Source organism: Panicum virgatum, chromosome 3N (genome assembly GCF_016808335.1).
Source record: "Panicum virgatum strain AP13 chromosome 3N, P.virgatum_v5, whole genome shotgun sequence".
Classification (NCBI taxonomy): Eukaryota; Viridiplantae; Streptophyta; class Magnoliopsida; order Poales; family Poaceae; genus Panicum; species Panicum virgatum.
Genome location: NC_053147.1, coordinates 3124239 through 3143593, shown reverse-complemented (window position 1 = coordinate 3143593; position 19355 = coordinate 3124239). Strand labels below are relative to the sequence as shown.

Here is a 19355-nt window from a genome sequence, read left to right as displayed (position 1 = left end):
TTGTATGGAAAAACTCCAAAAACCCTATGGGAAAAATCTGAGGAGAAACCAAATTTTGTATTGATATGCCATAAAAACTCCTTATAGATTATTGTCTCATCGCAATCTCATACGAGAAAACCTTGAAAAGGAAAAATTATAAACAAGTTTGGAGATCAATAACATGATCTGTGGATCATATTCGGATAACCTCCCCCCAAAACTCAATGGGAAAAAAATATGAGGAGGAATAATGTCTTTGATACCTTTTTAAAAACCCTTGTAGGGAAAACAGAAGATATGACATCCAATATGTCTTGAATATCACCTTTAAAAACCCCGATGGGGAAAAGGATACATCACCAAGAACATAAAAACCGGTTCTATATTAGTTAGAGAGCATACGGCCTTCCTCAACATGTGGCTTGAGAGATTCATTTTCTGCGGTAAAACGATCGGCCCAACAAACAACACCCTTAAGATGGCCGAAACTTTAGCCGGTGGCAATCCAGTTTCCCTTGGAAAACATCTCCTCGGATCTGTTTATCACCTGCTTCATCAAGTATCGGCTACACCCACTTCAGTCGTTAGCATCAACGGCCGATGGAGTTATCCAGGGTTGAATACGAAGTGGTATTTAAAGAATTATTTGTTCCGATGAATGGAGCGGCCAAAAAATTTGCTACGTCCTGGATATTGAAGCTGATATACTATTTTATTGCAAAGGAGAAGCTGATGTCCATGCTTATTACCTCCGGGTAGCAAATTCTGAATATGTATCCCAGGGGCACCGGCGATCAATTTAAAAATGATGAGCTGATCAGGGCGTTACAAGGCCGATAGAGAATTCGGTTATCTGCAGATTAATGTATCGAGCAACTCAGCATGTACTCAAGGGGGTTCAGTATACATAATCTGAGTACGACACAAAGCCGATAAATCTAACACTGATTGGTGCAAGTTTTATGAAGAAAGTATATATCGGTTGAGCAAAGGCCAGGAAGATTCTGCAGCTCGGCTTGTTGAGAGCCAGCCGATCGGGCAAAAAAAACTAGTAGCCGTGCATGTGCAAAGTCTAACCCAGTGACTTCAAGATTCTTATCTGCACCAGCTCGGGAGTACTCTCGATAATCCACATATCGGCAAGTTGAAGTAGCCATGCTTCCTCTGTTCATCTTGGGCATTACGTATCATGCACATGCGCAGTCTGATCGAGAAGTAATTTGCTCGTCATGTCACCGGCTACATCAGGGCAATGAGTTCTGGCCGATGATAAGGGCTCGATGCCCACCAGGCCGGCGGCAATGTCGCAAGTGGTCGGGAGCGAAGGACATGCCAGGAGCCCAGGAGGATGACGATGAAGTAGCATGATATGGGCGTACGCTCCCTTCACGCAGTGGCCGGAGGTACTTGTATGCGCAGCCAGAAGACCAGACTTCTCAACATGCAAGCAAGAAGACTCACAAGGCCATGTACGTACATGCATATGGATTATGCTTGGGATGATCAGAAGGATGGCAAGCAGACTTCCCAAGGGTGTGGTCCTTCCATGGCTCTGCCGGTTGCTTCATCTGCATCGATTGAGGAATAGTGGCATCACTAACTTATCATTGGCCTAATTATCATTGACATGAAGCTATTGGAGGTTCCGGTTATTATTAGCCGCCAGTGGAGCAAGGATGATGGAGATGCCGGGTGTGATCGATAATGTCAGAACTTTCCCATGGCTTCCACACCGGAGACATCGGCTGATTTATCAGACTGTATGAGGAAGTAAGGTTGATTTGATTCATGGATCAGGTCAATGTTTGCCTTCGATTTCTTGAACAAGTAAGGCCGATTGTGTTTGTTTGCTTATACGAGGTGATTCTGTTAGCATTTGTCTACGTGTATACTGTGTAGAAGAATCAGAGAATGACTTGCCACATGCTAAGGAGAGGTTGGAGGAAAAGGAGGAGGAGGAGAGCCCCTCCTTGACTCAATCTTGCCTCCGCCACTGCCCATCTTGAGTGGGTTTCATTAGGAATAAGATCCTGATGGAGTAGAGATTACGATTAAAATCGGTGATGTGGAAAAGGGCTGTGGTTTATTAGGCTAAGCGTGGTTAAGATTAGATGGGCCAACGAAGACGTGCACCAAAAAGGCAAATAATGTATTTTTTTTAAAAAAAACTTTTATCTAATGGCAAAAGGTTTCTGGCTGTTCTTTTGTTTGATTGAGGTGGGACCTGAAAGCAGGGGCGGGGCTACAATTGCCCTCCAGCCCGGGCTAAATCAGTGAACAAGTTAGACAAATTTAACTAACGTTAAAACTAAAACAATTTATATTTCGCTAAACAATCTCCCACTGAAAGCTTGAAGCTTACTGAAAAGCTAGCTGAGCACCAAACTCGGTCCTGATTGATGAGTAGCGGCGGACAGTACGTTGATTAGTCGCCGAACATTGCTGTGAACCAACAGCTTCTCTTACGATCATATTGCTACTGCCTAGCAATCAAGCACTGCGATGTGCTCTATATTGTTCATCAACAGTGCCTGCACTTATATATTATTCCATATCGCAAAGCCACACGTTTTCAAGGCTAGTTTCGTGATATAAAGTAAAAGTGTTCTTTTTCATATGGCAAGAAAATATATAGCACTGCAATTATTCTGAACTTTATTCACAATAGTATAATTTTGCAACTATCTTGGAGTTAATTATAAGGCAACATATCTGGTGTAAACTACAACCTTCGTGAAAATCTGTGCAAACCACGACAAAAAACTCGTCTAAATTCACCCAAAAAATCACACATGTAGATGATATGATGATACACAATCTTATAAAATATCTTGTCCAAACTCGACTTCGTTTGTGAGATATAAAAATAACAAATTTCAAGCCAGAAAGTTGTCCAGATGATTTGTTAGAAATTTGTTATTTTTATATCTCACAAACAAAGTCGAGTTTGGACATGATATTTTACAAGGTTGTGTATCATCATATCATCTACATGTGTGATTTTTTGGTGAATTTAGACGACTATTTTGTTATGGTTTGTACGGGTTTTCACGAAGTTGTGGTTTACACCAGATACGTTCCCTAATTATAAACAACTTGTTGAGACAAGTCCGAGGCTTTGTTTGGATGTTATGGTTTTAGAAAAGTATATCATTAAGAAACTGCAGTTTCATAAGCCAGTGACATGCAAACCCATAGTTTAGAAAAAAAAAGTCTAGAGTAGAGTTTTTAAACTCCAAAAAAGACTATGATTTCGATAGTACTATGGTTTTCAATACCACAAAGTTTGTTTTAAAATCAAAGTATTTTGTAAAACCGTAGTATTTATCTCCAAAAATACTTTGTATCTAAACAGAGCCTGATTGAATTAGAAATTTGGAATCCTTCAAAATTACACCGAACCTACCAGAATCTTGCCACAGCGGTGTACTCCCTCCATCTCTTTTTAAGTGTCGCTCGAAAACATGTTTCCCTCACAAACACGCTTCTCAAGCTACACTTATAAAGGGACGGGACGGAGGAAGTAGTAACATTTAGGTCCTCAGATTACACCCCGTAAACCCGTAAACGCAAAAAAAACATCAAATCGAATGTTTCGACATATGTATGGAGTACTAATTGAAGTCTATTTACAAAACTTTTTCATGGATGGGCTGTAAATCGCGAGACGAATCTAATGAGCCTACTTAATCCATGATTTGCAACAGTGATGTTACAGTAACCATCCGTTAATTATTGATTAATCCTAGATTAATTAGCATCATTAGATTCGTCTCGCGATTTACAACCCATCTGTGCAAAAAGTTTTGTAAATAGACTTCATTTAGTAATTCAAATTAGCAAGATTCCAACGCAAAAAAAATTTGCGCCGAAACTAAACTAAACAGAGCCTTAGTGCACTATACTAGCTCTCTCTCTCTCCCTCCACTACCTCATGAACTGTCCCGGTGATTTGGCGTCCAGATCTGCGCAACTCAAGTATGAATACATCTTTATCATCTTAGAGCTTTTTTGATGTTTTTTTTTAGGGTCAACGGGGGGAGCATCCCCACCTGATTTCATTGATGGGCTTTTGAGCAAGCCAAAATGCTACAACATTTGAGTTTCAGTAATTTTACAGCAGCCCAATACAACACAACACAACACCTAGATCAGAGAGGGCAACACGCACAGTTCAAGATACAAAGCCAAGACACAAGCTAGAAAGACGACCACCGATCGTCGATGGGAGCCGCCACTGAACAACGTATTCGCCGGATACACTGCAGTCATTGCACCTCCACGCCACCCCTCGTAGCTACGCCGCTCCGCTGTCACCCTCCATCTGAGGGTCAGGCCAACGGAGTGCGGACTAAATGCAGCGGATGGGGCGCAAACCGAAGCTCACCAAAAACGACACCTTCCCTTTGATGCTGATGGAACCACCTTTCAGAGAACATCCAGGCTCCACGTCTCACCATCCAACGCCATACAAGGGGAGGAAGCCTTGAAGAGGGATGGTGAAAGAGGTGGAAACACCACCTGGCATAAGGTTTGGTGGCACCACCAACAGAAAAATCGCCGACGGAGCAGAGGCGCCGAATGGAGGACACCAATCGATTCACGACAAAAGTCCACAACTAGTATCAGCCTTTCACGAGAACCAGCACCTTGGTAGAGAAGGCAAGCACATCGACTTCATAGAGGAGCAGTCAGCAACAGCACAATGGTGGGAGGAAATCTCGACATTGCATCCGCGGAGGGGAGTGGCACCCAAAGGTGTCACCATTGTCGACACCAGCACAGAGGCCGGACTAGGATTCCCTCACAGTTTCCTGCACCCACACGTCGTCACCAAGGAAGGTTGGAGGGAAGCTGAGGTTGCCCCCGACGCCGACCACCAATCACCCCCCAAATCACGCCTCAGTGAAGAAAGCGAGTGATGACACAGACCTACAGGTAGGGGGAGCACTTTTGACAAAGCCTCCAAGGAGGGAAACGGCGCCTGAAGCGTCGCCATTGTTGGCAGGCATGAAGCCTGGCTGGGATTTCTCCTGGTGCTCCCCGCAAACCATGGCCGCACACCCGTGTAGGCATGCGGTCTGCAGTACGTGAGCTCGTAGTTTCGGAGGGCCGGAGCGCAGATCCGGGCGCCGGCCGCATAGCCGGGCAGCCACTGCACCCCACCACGCACAGATCCAGGCGCCGGCCGCATGGCCGGGCACCGGTTCAACCACACCCCCACGCCTCGCTACGAGGGGCGAGGACGGCATCCCCGCAAGGCCCGTCCGCCCCCCGGCCACCGGATCTGCATTGGGGGACCGGATCTTGACAACCCGTGCGAGGAGACGGCGGCGTCCAACAGCTCACCCCGCCTCATCCCGTCAGATTCCGGCGAGCAGGGACTAGATCCGCAAGCATAGAGGCCGGATCTAGAAGGGTGGAGGAGAGATGAGCTCAACGAAGTCAGGCAAGAGTGCTTGTCGCCGGATTTTCAGATGTCAGGCAAAGCTTTATTGGAGGAGAGAAAGGAGGGTAGGAGGAGTGAGGGGTTCTGCGGCTGGGGCTGGCTTCAGCGCCGCCGCTGGCCGCCGCCGCGCCGGGCGGCGGCGGCGGCCGGGGGAAGGCTCGCCGGCGGCGGTTTCGGGGGGCGGAGCGGGTCTCCCCTCCCGTCGCCTGGGAGCGACGCGGAGGGGTCTCAGCTTTTTTGATGTATGAATACCTCTTTGGTATCATGTTAGCTATAAGCCTATATCATGTCCTACTAAGTTAACCGCTGAACGGTCGGTACACCTTGAGGGCGTCGATCACGTCGGCGATGGAACCGGTGGCGGCGGCGATGGAGACAACGAGGCAGCTGACGCTGAGCGTCTGAAGGCAGACCCACTTTGTGCTGCCTCGCGGCACTCGGCGCTGCTTGATGTACATCTCGACGGGGAAGTAGACGGTGAGCGGCCAGAAGGAGACGGCGCCCAGGAACCCGACAACGTTGCCGAAGAAGGGGAGGAGCATGGCGACAACGGTGGTGACGCTCACGAACGCCGTTCGCCACGTCAGGCGGAAGAGGCTGAGCGCGAAGGGGCCGACGCGGAGCTCGCGGGAGATGAAGGCGCTGTCCGGCCAGGCCGCGGCGGCGCGGCGCTCCACGAAGGCGAAGATGGGCTGGCAGAAGACCTGGTAGGCGCCGACGAGGTGCACGACGATGGCGACGTTGGCGACGTCGAGGAGCCAGAAGGGCTCGTAGAAGCCGAACCCCGTGAGGAGGTTGTCCGGCGAGGCGTCGCCGAACGCGGCGTAGCCCATGCACCCGCACAGCATGTAGAAAACGGTGGTTGTTGCCACGCTCAGCCGCGTCGCCCTCTGCATCACCTTCGACTCAGACGGGGGCGGCGCCTTGATGGTGTCCTGAAAGAAGAGTTGAAACAGAGCAGCCTTGATTAGGAACAGGGCAATTGCAGGTTACTGAAATCAGAGCTGAGCGCAGGAGGCTTTTGCTTACTTGGATTTCGATGAGGATGTTGGAGAAGGAGTAGGCGAAGGCGATGTCACCGAAGGCCTGCAGGGTGTGCCAGATCTTCTGCGTGGAGGTGACGTCGGCGCCGATGCTGATGCCGGTGAGGCTTCCCTTGAATCCACCATTGGCTGCAATTGCATTAATTATTGATCAGGAACTGAGAATCGATCAATAACTTCAAGAATATCTATCTTGTGCAAAAACCAAATCTTATTGAATCAAGAACTTACAAATGGTCTGGGCGATGCCGAGGGCGAGGCCGATGGAAGAGTAGGTGAACGACATGACGGCGGCGACGATGGAGAGCCACCAAATCTGATCAAAGTCGGGTATCTGAGAGAAGAGGATCTCCACAACTCCGAAGAGGATCATGTACGGGATGCTGGAGCTGCTGCAGGGGTCGGCGTGGCCATTGGTGTGGAAGCATCCTGCTCTCCTGATGGCCTTCATGCTGATGGACGACGCGATGGTGTACCCGATGGCGACGCCGACGAGGTTGGCGTACTGGATCACGCCGCAGAAGACCACCTTGGCGCCGCCGAGGTTGGAGCGCACGGCGTCCATGTAGGTGTAGTTGCGCTTGCCCGTCTCCGGGTCGCCGGTGCGGTAGCAGTCGGCGAGCAGCGTGGCGGTGTAGCACGTGACGAAGGCGAAGAGCAGCATAGCGGCGGGGCCGGCGACCCAGCCGAGCTGCGCGATGGCCCAGGCCAGCGAGAGCACGCCGGAGCCGATGACGGCGGTGATGATGTGCGCGCTGGCCGTCCAGAACGTGCCCTTGCGGCAGGGGCGGCCGTCGTCGTCCAGCCACTCCGCAGCGCCGGCGTTGCCGGCCTCCACCGACACCTCCATCGGCGCCACCGCGTGCTTGTTCGGGCCGCTGTGCGCCGCCATGGGTCGGTACCACCGCACCGAGTGAGCGAGCGAGCGAGCTCTTGGATGGTCTGGGCGGAGTGAGGCTCTGAAGGCTGAGGAGCCGAGGAGAGGATGTGTGTGGAAAGGGTAGAGGAAGTGGTGGCCGTACATATAGAGCAGGCAGAGGAAGGAAGCCGTGTCCATGGCGCGGGAGGGCTGCTGGTCAGCGCTGGTGCCGGCGTCACTGCATTTAATTTTTCGATCGTTTTCTTTTTGGTTCGGCGGCAAATTAAAGCAGCGTCATCACACTGTGTCGAGAATCCAGGACGGGCTGCACCGGACGTAGTTTGCAGCCCGGCTGCACCTAATTCTTTATCTTGTTGCTCGGTGGAGCTTTGTTACGGCTTTTATTCGACGATCGGTGGGTGTGTGGTAACAAAAATGTAACTTTTGGTCCAAGATGAAGTGCCATGAATTTTTTTTAGCACACTGCAAAATACTGTGTTCAAGCTTGGTGAATTTCAAAAGGTCCATACATGTCAACCTCCACCCCTTCTTCTTCCTCGGCCGTTTCTCATGGCATGATTCTGGTGGTTCCCAACTTCCCATCAGTTATAGTTGGCCATTCATGCCACCCGGCCCGGCATGATTAGGCCCGGCCCGATTGACTCGATTATTTATCCATATCGGGCTGGGCCAGCTCACGTGCCAAGGTCTCGGCCCAAGCATGCCCGAAGGCTCGTTATTCGTGCTGGGCTGACCCGATATCCTATACGGGTTTTGCAGGCTGGATTGGCCCATGAGCCTATGTAGCTATTTAACTTTTTTTTAATGCAGAATTATCTTAAAATTTCAAATTTGATAAAAAAAATTTATTTAAATCTTAATACATTCTCAAATTCAAACACATTTATTTACACATACACGTTCAAGTATAAATATTCACGAAGTTAATCGGGCTCATGGGCCTTAGCAGGCCTCTCGTGCTCGGGCCGACCCATGTGCTTGGTCGGGCCGAGGTTTATTCATGTCGGATCGGGCCGCTCCACATGACGAGGCTTCGGCCTAAGCACGACACGAGGATCGGGCCAAGCCGGGCCTGTGCCAGGCCAAAAAGTTGGACCACGGGCCTCGGGCCGGATGGTCAACTATACCATCAGCCTTCGATTGCGTTCAGGCAAGCAGAGGCAGGTTAGCTTGGGCTGAACATCACAGGCGATGGCGCGAGCTTGCGGTGCTAGCCTGCAGGGCGGCGCAGCCCGGTGGGGCGAGCAGCAGCCGCGCAAGCCTACAGAACGGTCGCAGGCTGCGCAGCGCGCAGCTGGCCGCACGAGCAGCAGCCGGTCAAGCCTGCAGGACAGAGGCGGCGTGAGCCTGCACGACAAACGCACGAGCGCACGGACGAAGGCACAAGCCTGCTCGGCAGCAGCGGCGCGAATGCGCGTGGACGGCCGAAAGTTTCTGCTCTGGTTTATGCTAGTTTTAATGTATGGTTTCATTGTTTAGTTAGAGCAAAAATTTGTTAACCAAGCCGAATGAGTGTTATAAAGATGGAACTTATATCACATTCTATGAAACTCTCGCTTCTCTTTTTTCATAAATATCCTGCCACCGAGACTAGCCTAGCAGTCTGGTTGGTTCGATGTTGCATGTGGAAAGTCACCACCAGGGACCGAGCCGTAGCTCAGTTGCAGGGGCGGATCTAGGAAAAAATATAGAGGGGGCTGATCACAATACACTTTTGCCGGACCGCGGGTCTGGGCGGCGCGAGAAGGGCGGACTTCGGCGCGCTCGGCCGCCTGTGGCCACGCCGGCCCGCTGCACGCATGGCCTCGCTGCCACGCCGCCTCCTCCGTGGACGACCGGAACCACGGGTCCGGGCGGCAGCATGGGCAGAGCGCAGATGCGCCATGCGCGGTACGCGTCCGAGGCTCCAAGCCCCTGCCGGCTGACGCGGTGCAGCCCCCGGCCACAACTCTGCCACCGGCCACCGCCGCCGTGCGCCGTACGCCCGTCCACTCGTGGACCGTCGTGCGTCGTACGCCCATCCGCTCGCGAGGACGTCTGCTAGGGATTTGGTTTGCTCTGCCGATTGGGAACTGGACTTGGGCTCTTTTGGATTGTAGGTGGGCTGAATAGGCTTGGGGTGGTATTTGGGCCGTTAAGCAAACTTGTTGCTGTTCGCTTGGCCCACGTCGCGAACAAGGTCTTCTTCTACCTCCAGCAGACCTCCATTGTTCATCCATGGAGCCTAAAAATTAGAGGGGGGGCTGAGGGGGGATCCATGGACTCCCAAGCAGTAGGTTGGGGGGGCTCGAGCCCCTCTAGCCCCCTGTAGATCCGCCACTGCTCAGTTGGTGAGCGCTCTAGGTGCAGAGGCCACGAATCGCGCATTCGAGCTCTGCTGAGACGTGCGCGTGGATGGGTGTTGCGTACAGGTGATGTGAGTGCCTCAGTATGGCGCGTTCCAAGAGGCAGCCTCATGTACGTTAAGTCCGATTACCACCACATGCGTTTTAATTAAGTTCATGCAGATTCGGTTGGCAGGAACCATCTGACAGGAATATGATGGAAAGTGGATGAATCTATCTATAAAAAGTTGAAACAATTGAAATCTTTTCTCACCAAAATTAGACTCATCTTACCCCTCACGAAGGCCCCCACTTTTCAGGCCAAAAGGTTTGACGAAAGAGAAGAGGAGATTGGTTTCGTCAATATTTTCCACTAAAATCCTAATACTTTTTATACCAGCAAGTTCCTACCCATCTCTTCTACCGGCGTATTACTTTCATTTGGCACGCACTATACTTTTCTTTGCACATGCATTCAATCATAATTCGCGTCATTATTTATTTTGGAAGGATAATAATTGGCATCATTGTTTATGAAAATGAAAAGAAAGACATATATTATTTTTAGATGGAAAAAACATCGTTGCTTGATGCACGTACATCGATCTCCGCTAGTAAGTAGTAACAGTAATAGTAACAGTGAACAAAAGACAACTAGCTAGCTCGTATCTATGATAGGAATAAAATTTTGTGATCATATAGCGCTAGTAAATTAATTGTCTTCTCTTAATTACTATGTTCAGCATGCAATTGTGTTTCACAATGACAGACGAGCTCGAGCTAGCGAGGCAGTCGCATTCCATATTATCCATAGGAATATATAGCGCACCTTGTCGATGACTTTTCGGTAAGTCAGTCAGTGTCACTCTCCGCACGTTTATTTATTCAGAAATAAATATGCATGTTAAACAATGTGCACTTTGACGCTTTACAAATAAAGCGCGTTTAGTTTATACGAGAGACGAATCATATATATCCCTGATGCTTTGGTTTAATTAATTAATTAACAAAGGCTGCGGTTGCCCACTACTCCTAGTAGTTAGTTATCCTCAGGGCATGGTAGGGTCTGGTGGCTACGATTGGATGGGCCCGATCCGGACAAGCACCGAACAACTAAACTCGTGGCTGCATGCGCTTCCCTCTCTCACAGCACTTTTAATTAATTTAAGCTTATTCCCGGCTTTTAATTAATTTACTTTTATTCCCGGTTTCTTTTGCATGCTCGTCTAAAGGTTACTAGTGTCGTTCATGGATCCAAACCGGACAAGCATGCAGTGATTAGTTAGTTATTTAGCGACAGCAGCTAGACTAGATAGTGCTCTAAAGGTCAATTAATCGATCAGCAGAGTGGATGGGATGCAGCCGTTTCTTTCGATCGATCACAGTACTAGACTAGCTAGATAGTGCTCGATACTGCTACTGCTACTGTAGAGCAAGCTTGAAGTGGCAGTGCGATACATGGTCAACACGGACGCCGTTCCCTTTTCCCCTAGCTACCTTTTAATTTGGTATGGTTTGGATCACCGCTCGCTCGCGCTTCCAATCAGCAGCTAGCTCTCCGCATAGATAGTGATCCGGCCATTATCACATCGATCGCTCACCACCCACTTGCATTTGCATCAAATACTTAGCTTTAGGGTTAAGGTCTCGTCACTAGTGCTAGCTAACCAACTGATGATCCATATGATGGTCGGGCGCTCGTGCCTCACGTGTGGCCGCGCGCGTGCGTTATATTAATTAGTATTATCATATGGAGCAGAACCAAGTTTATGCTAGCCACGCGCTAGCTAGCTAGCTGCTGCCGTCGATCGTGCGGCCGGCGTCCACATCTCGCCACTGCTAGCTAGCTAGCTCTTTTCAGAGTGAGTGGCGGCTCCATCATACAGTATATATCACATGCATGCTGCATGCATGCATGGCCCGCTTCACAGCACACGGCTACTGGAATTGAAGGACGGTTGACCTGCCTCTCTGCCTGCACGACAGCGCGTACTACACGACGATCTTTGACTCCAGGTCTAGGTTGACTTTGACACGGCTACTAGTTCGTTGACCTGCCTTTTGTTTTGGCATTATACTCCCGTATTTCAGCGGCGACTAACTTTATACCTATACACGGATCTTCACTTTTTTGGGTCTTTATACTTTTTTATGAAGATAAAATTCGATTCAGATCAGAGCTAAGAGTTTCGACAAGTTATAAAATTTGATTCTTCATCCATCACTGTACTGTATATTAAGCTCCATGAAGCGAGCGCTCGCCAAAGTTCAAACATTCCGAGCGAGACACGCACACACTTTTCTGTGGCATATGAATGGACCGGACTGGTCAAGCCAACAGGCCGACCAGAAAACCGAGTATGGGCCGTATGACACACTAAGGCCGGAAAAAGCCCATGGCAACCTCCCAAGTTCAACTCTGCGTGCTCAGTTGAGAGGAAAAAGTCATTTTTGACTCCCTCAACTTTAAGTCGAATCTACTTTTTCTCCTTGGACCACAAAACCGTCCGTTCAGCCTTCTCAGATTCACAAAACCGTTCACATAACCACCCTGTGCGGTTTTAGGGTGAGGTGGGAGCGGTTTTTCTATTTTTCTTTTATTTTTTATTTTGATTAAAATCTTTGAAAAAGCACAGTAAATCACAAAAAAATCATAAAAGGGAAAATCTAATTTTGTTGAACTCCACGTAAGTAGATCTACGCATTGAACATATTATATGATATAATTTAGTATAAATTTTTTTCTATAGTTTTAGATATATGATTTTCTGTAATTAATTTATAGTTATAGTCTCCATCATCAAATTACGATGAAAATTTTATGGTGGTATAATCATTATATGATTGAGATGTAGTATAAATTTTATGATTATCGAATCATGCATGACTGAGTTATTGATTTATCTAGATTTAACTATAGATTGGTCTAGATTTATCTAGGTTTATTTAGGTTTAGGTTTAACTGTTGAGAGAGACTGCGAGAGTGACAGGCCTTCACGGGCCTTACCTACGTCAGGACTCAGGAGTTGAAACTCACTGCAGTTCAATTTTCATTTTTAACTCAAAAATACATTTTATTTCGATCCAAATTGCATGACTAAGCAACTAATTGTCTCCAGTTTCCACATAAACGAATTTTATCGAATGAGTTTTTTAATCGGATGGTCTGTCTCTCTTTCAAGTTTTAGGGGGAAATACATTCTGGCGAAGACTGTCCTATTAGGCTGCAGCCGCCTCAAGATTCCAAGTCTGGTAAATAAGAAAACCCATGACTTCACCTAGAGCGGTATAAACTAGAAGAAAAATGAATTTTTATTTTATTTTAATCCATTTTAATATAATATTTTAATAATAATCCGTCCATATCTAAATTTTCAAAAACTAGCTCTTTTAGTCGCGCCAAGTCTCGTGGCGCGACTCCCTGAAGAGTCACGCCAAATGCTTCGGCGCGACCGAGCTGCCACGCTGGCACACACCATCAAGGCTGACGTGGCAAGGCTGAGTCGCGCCACATGCTTTGGCGCGACTAAGTTGCGCCATGCGCAGTGGCGCGACTCAGCTTAATATAGGTCCGCCCAGACAGCCTCCTCTTCCTCCTCCTCCCATTCTTTTTTCCTCCACTCCCCACTCGACCCGACCTCTACGGCGCCGCCCCTCCCTCTTTCCCTCTAGATTCACTCCATCCTCCACCCGATTCGAAGGGGAAACGAAGAAAAACCGATCATTGAAGGTAACTCCTCCATTCTAACCGATTGATTTTCTTTCATTTTGCGGATTTTTTAGGGTTTGAGTTGGTTAGGGTTTTTATAGGATTTGAGTTGAAATGGGGGATTGAGTATGAATTGGATCATGTTGCGGCCGCTAAGCTTGGCATAAGGCAAGCTAAGATGACTGCAAAGTTGGAGAGCGAGGAGATGGTAATGGAGGTTAAAGGGAGTCGCCATTGACAGCAGCAATAATGACGATGACTGTGGTGATGACGAGTTGCTTTACGACGACAATTCCGACTAGGTGAAGAAAGCGTCTTTTGGTGCACATGGACCTTGTTTATCTATCATGGACTGCTGTAATTTGTATTTTTCTGGTAGTGGACTTGTAATGTGCACTTTGTGGTCATTTATTGGTACTACTATTATTAGATGTGTAATGGACGACACTTTGTGCAATCGAGTATATTGTAATGTCCTACCAAACTGGTAATGTGATATCTACAATCTTATGATGGGCAATCAAATATCTTGTCTTGCAAGGAGTCAGGCCATTTCCCTTGGCACCAAAGTATCTTGAGCCAAATCTAGTCGGCACCAATGCGAGTAAGTCGCGCCATTTCCCTCGGCGTGACTAATTAGCACGTAATTACCCTGCCACGTGACTCCTTTACGAGTCGCGCCGAGTGGCTTGGCATGACTCTTCAAAGAGTCACGCCATTTCCAGCGGCGCGACTCATTGAGGAGTCGCGCCAACCTTTGACCCCGACCAGATTTGGTCCAGGCCAAATTTTTACTAACTAGTCACGCTGAGATAAATGACGCGACTCCTGATAACTGAAAAGAGTATGAAAATAAAATATAACAACAATTTAGAAAGCAAACATAGTAAAGGAAGTGTAATGCCGAGTTTAGCTTCTCGTAAGGAAATCAAGGCCAAAACATCTATTATTTAAAAAAATTGCTCTCCACATCATTACAGACCTGAAATAGCACCGCACTAATAATCTTGAATAGATACACCCAAGCATACAACAAGTGAATATGGGCACTGAGTTACATAATCCTACAATTTAAATGTAGACAGAGTAAAACAATTAGCCATTTGTGGATAGGTCCTGATAATGACTTCCCATGCATAGGAGGCATCGTCAGTAGTGGCACAAAGGGAGGCAGATAGTTAGGATCTGCATCCTCTGAGCTTGATGTCTCCTCGGACTCCTCGCTGACGATGTCTTGAGGTGGTGCCTCCTTGCCCCTCCTATGAGGGGTTGCAATACCGAGATCCCCTTGTTGGCCGCGACGTCCTCCTATGAAAGAGAATTTATTCAATATATGTATAGCTAATCACAATCATTAAGTATCAGAAATGGAAATAATATTGCAAATACGGCACTTATAGATGATGTGGCCAACGAAGTTGTTCTACTCGTGCTCCTTCCACCATGATAGCGCAATCCAGAAGGTTCATCTTGATCGGCCTCATTATGAAAATGACCAAGTTGTTGCCCCTGCAAGTGCACAGGTCACACACAAGGGCGAACCTAGAACTTTAACTATGCTGCACAGCTTTAGCAAATATATATAAAACATAGAGTATTATATAGTCAAAATTAGCTAATTGCTATTATTTTTTATTCTTCTTGATGCAAATGACTATTACTCCCACTTTTACATAGTGACAACACAAGGATTGATGACTCGATTGAGCTATATTATATATCTACTATGGTACATGAGTATGGCCACAATGGGGGCCATAAAAACATGATAAATCCTATATGGATGACTGAAATCATACCCTAAACATCTACACACTTGATCCAGCCTTGTTTGTGGACAACAGAGAGATATACGTAAGCAAATCAGCATCAGTCTTTAAATTTGTAAACACTCAATTTTCAAGATTGGTATATTTGGTTTTTAAGCAGTAAAACAAATAGAAGAGAGGAAGCCGGAGGGAGACGACCTGCTGAGAGAGAAGGGGACATCAGGGAAGGCCACATTGGGGAGGGGCGGGCCGCACGACCGTCGGAGAGGCCCAGCGTCGGCGGCAGGGCGCGACCAGACTGGATGTCGGTGTTAGAGGCTGGGCGGCGTCGACAGGAGGGGTGCCCTCCGCGCACCCACAGCAGGGCCGCGGCACCCGGCGCAGGCGGGAGGGGTGGCCTCAGTGCTAGCCAGGCAGGGCCACGAGCGAGACCTGACAGCGATAGGAGGCGCAAGTGGCGTCGGCCGATAGCGCCAAGGAGCCTAGCAAATTATTGGGCCAATTTCAACTCAAATCCTACAAAAACCCTAACCAACTCAAACCCTAAAAAATCCACGAAATGGAGGAAAACCAATCGGTTAGAATGGAGGAGTTACCTTCAATGATCGGTTTTCCTTCGTTGCCCCTTCGAATCAGGTGGAGGATGGAGTGGATCTAGAGGGGGAGAGGGAGGGGCGACGCCATGGAGGTCGGGTCGAGTGGGGAGTGGAGGAAAAAAGAATGGGAGGAGGAGCAAGAGGAGGCTGTCTGGGCAGACCTATATTAAGCTGAGTCGCGCCACGGCGCATGGCGCGATTCAGTCGCGCCAAAGCATGTGGCGCGACTCAGCCTTGCCACGTCAGGCTTGATGGCATGCGTGTGCCGCATGACTCTTCAGGGAGTCGCGCCACAGGACTTGGGGCGACCAAAAGAGCTAGTTCTTGAAAATTTATATCTAGACGGATTATTATTAAAATATTAAATTAAAAAAGATTAAAATAAAATAAAAATTCAAGAAAAATAGGTCAGTCCTTTGACTCCATTCTAGACGAGTGCACACGTCAAAGGCATGTGTGAGTTTAGTCAAAGAATCTCATCCTCCACTCGTTAAACAATTGTAATTTTTTTTTTGTACTGAGGCCCCTGGCGGGAGCCTGCCGCCCCCCTGCCGGGCGGCAGGCACCTGCCGCCCGGTGGAGGGGCGGCAGGCAGCCCGCCCGCCCGGCAGGGGGGCGGCAGGCTCCCCCCTCCCCAAAAAAATATAAAATTGGTGCTTGTGCTAAAGGTGGCCACAAACCATGTGTCCAAGCATTTGGGGCTGACCAATTTGATACAATGAACAAAATTTAAATTGAATGTTAAACAAGATACCACATAAGATATTACATTGAAGGTAACATTCATTACAACCAAATTCTATAGAAATACGCACTGCCAACTAATTAAACAAGACATTTAGGCATACTATATACACAATATACTTAGTTTCGTACAAACAAATACATTGGAATGTGTGTCGTGCACAACTACATGCGGCGAATTCTTGTAGGTAGAGCCGACCCATCCGTTGGATTCCCGGAAGGTCCAGCCTCGGCAGCAGCAGTGGGTACTGAAGGCTGTGGGCACTTCTTGTAAGTGTGACCGTCTGCTCCACACAAGTTGCAATGTTTTTTCTTCATTCCAGCCTCGGACTCGTCCATTCCGTTCCGGATACAACGTGTCTGCCGTCGGCCTATGCCCCTCTTCGTAGCTAGATCAGGGATGAGCATTGGATGGGGATTTTTTTTCAGTGAATGGGCCTAGAATACCGATGCCGTATATCTCATGACACCAAGTCTATGCTACGGCTTCTTTTGTGAAATATTGAGAAACATATGACGCAGCATCTAACCCAGATACAGAACAAGCCACGATGACATGGGAGCATGGTAAGTGATGCACCTTTGGCTTCTAGCATCGGCAGAACACCCTCCCGTCAATGGTTATCAAGACTTCTTGAATTACTCTTTGTCTGCGGACACCCTGTCCGGTCCTGTCCCTGTCAGGGTTCACCAAACCGGTGGGAACCGGTTCGGTTTGACCGCAGTCCGGACCGGTTCCGGTTTGGGCCGGTACCAAACCGGCCCAAATTCAAAATTTAAATTTAAATTCAAAAAATGAAAAATTCCCAAAAAAATTCTAAAAATACATCAAGGTGCGACGAATCTAATGGTGTCAAATTTTCTCAAAAATTCGTTCATTTAGTATAGTTTGCGGGGATTTGAAGTTAAACAAAAAAACGTGCATACAAAAGTATACAAATACAATGTAAAAGTAGTACAAAAGTGGGTTGGAGGGTTCATTTAGGCTAAAATATGTTATACAAATATTTATTTAGTATACTTTGCGGGCATTTGAATTTAAACCAAAAAAGAAAAAAAAATTGAATTTGACCGGTTACCAGTCAAACCGACCGGTAAACCGGTCAAACCAGCCGGTATACCGGTACGAACCGGTTGAACTGTGAAATTTGAATTACACCGGTACCGACCGGTTTTCGGCCAAACCGGACCGGTGTACCGGTACCGGACCCGGCCGGTTTGGCCGGTCCGGTCGGTAATCAAAACCCTGGTCCATGCATGATACTTCAAATCTTTGATCCTTTGTGCCCATCGATATGACTGAGTGAAATTGAGCCTTTTCAAAAAAAATTCTCCATGTCCTCATTGACCCTTCTGCAAAAATGCACTCATGTATCATGAAGTAAGGAAGCGGCTGATGCGTACCACTCCCTAAAATACCTTATACATCCATACAGGATGAACTCAACAATGCCAACAAGAGGAAATCCACGAACACGACGCATTACCATATTGTAACACTCAGCATGGTTGGTCGTCTCGATTCCGTAACGCCTCCCATCTGTGTCATACAGAAGTGACCACTTCTCTTTAGGCGCACCATCAATCCACTGTGAAAATGGCTTAGCATGTCCAACTACTGAATCTGTAGAACATCTCCTACTGGATGATGAGGCCTGGCTCTTAAGCAATTCGGCGCTCATATCATCAATTATACCCCATAAAGCATCGAACTTCCTCTGCTGATTCTGAGCGCACAATCTCTTGAACAAATTCATCAGATCTTTGTTCTTGAACTGCTCATAAAAATTAGCAGCCATATGCCTCACACACCACCTACTAACAACATCTGGCCATATAGGAGGTGAAAATGGACTACCTTCTTGTTGCTGCCTTATAGCTGCAAGGAGACCTGCATGTCTATCACTGATAAGGCAAACATTAGGCCTTCCAACAACAACGTGATTCTTCAGACGTTCAAGAAACCAGTACCAGCTTTCTGTATTCTCATTCTCAACAAAGACAAAAGCGATGTGAACTATCTGCTTGTTGCAATCAATTATGATTGCCGTCAATATTGTTCCCTTATATTTCCCTGTCAGGAAAGTGCCGTCAATACACAGAACAGAAAGGTAGTAAATGAATGCCCTCACACATGCTCCAATGCAGAAGAAAGCTCGCAGCAGAATGCTTGGCCCCCCTGACAAGCTCGGTACACTGTATGTATCAAAAGCACTTTCAGGATTTCTGTGCACAATTGCTTCAAGCATACGAGGTAGGTTGTCATATGATGCTTCATAAGTGCCAAACCTCATCTCAAATACTTTTTGTTTAGCCCGCCAAGCCTTTGCATAGCTGATCACATACTGGAAATTATGTTCAATGTCCCTAATTATCAATGCAGGCTCGTAATCCATTTTGTCAAGAATCACCCCATACATCTTCTTAGCCACGAAAGTTGATGTGATATTACGATGATGTCCCACAACACCTGTCAATCTACAAGTATGCGGTGTAACAATTAAACATTCACAGTGTGTCTTGAACTTTCTCTTGTAGGCATACACTCGCCATGTACAGTCTCTATCTGCACACCTCATCTCGTATTCTTTGCTGCTAGACTTCAGTACTCTGAACTCCTTCCTCAGAGATACAGCCCAGAGCTTCATAGCATCCTTCACATCCTCAATGGTACGATACTTTGCCCCTTGTACAACCTCATTCACTCTGTATTCAAACTCCGAACTCCTAATATCTTGTACCACTGGATTCCCAAAACCCTCTTTACGCCATTCACCTAGCACTGGGAAGCGCTCATCGTCCTCATCGTCCGATGAGTCCCCACATTGCTCCATTATTCGCGCATCCTGGTCTTCTTTC

At 47.5% G+C, this 19355-nt stretch overlaps 1 protein-coding gene across 1 annotated transcript; it reads right to left on the bottom strand.

The window, feature by feature from the left end:
• Positions 1-5674: 5674 nt before the first annotated feature.
• Positions 5675-7554, bottom strand: LOC120663745 (amino acid permease 3-like). The gene is made up of 3 exons (XM_039942643.1): positions 6706-7554; positions 6461-6603; positions 5675-6366 (listed from the first exon to the last, which is right to left on the bottom strand). The coding sequence occupies exons 1-3, from the start codon at positions 7529-7531 to the stop codon at positions 5731-5733; spliced, it is 1605 nt and encodes a 534-aa protein (XP_039798577.1). The 5' UTR covers positions 7532-7554; the 3' UTR covers positions 5675-5730.
• Between the last annotated feature and the right edge of the window lie 11801 nt (positions 7555-19355).

What these genes read in the sequence shown, in the direction of transcription:
- LOC120663745 (XM_039942643.1), bottom strand. Translation starts at nt 7,531, where the DNA reads ATGGACACGGCTTCCTTCCTCTGCCTGCTCTATATGTACGGCCACCAC. An exon ending in CGGCATCGCCCAGACCATTT is followed by an intron (nt 6,604 to 6,705) that starts GTAAGTTCTTGA and finishes ATGCAATTGCAG; the next exon opens with CCAATGGTGGATTCAAGGGA. An exon ending in ACATCCTCATCGAAATCCAA is followed by an intron (nt 6,367 to 6,460) that starts GTAAGCAAAAGC and finishes CTCTTCTTTCAG; the next exon opens with GACACCATCAAGGCGCCGCC.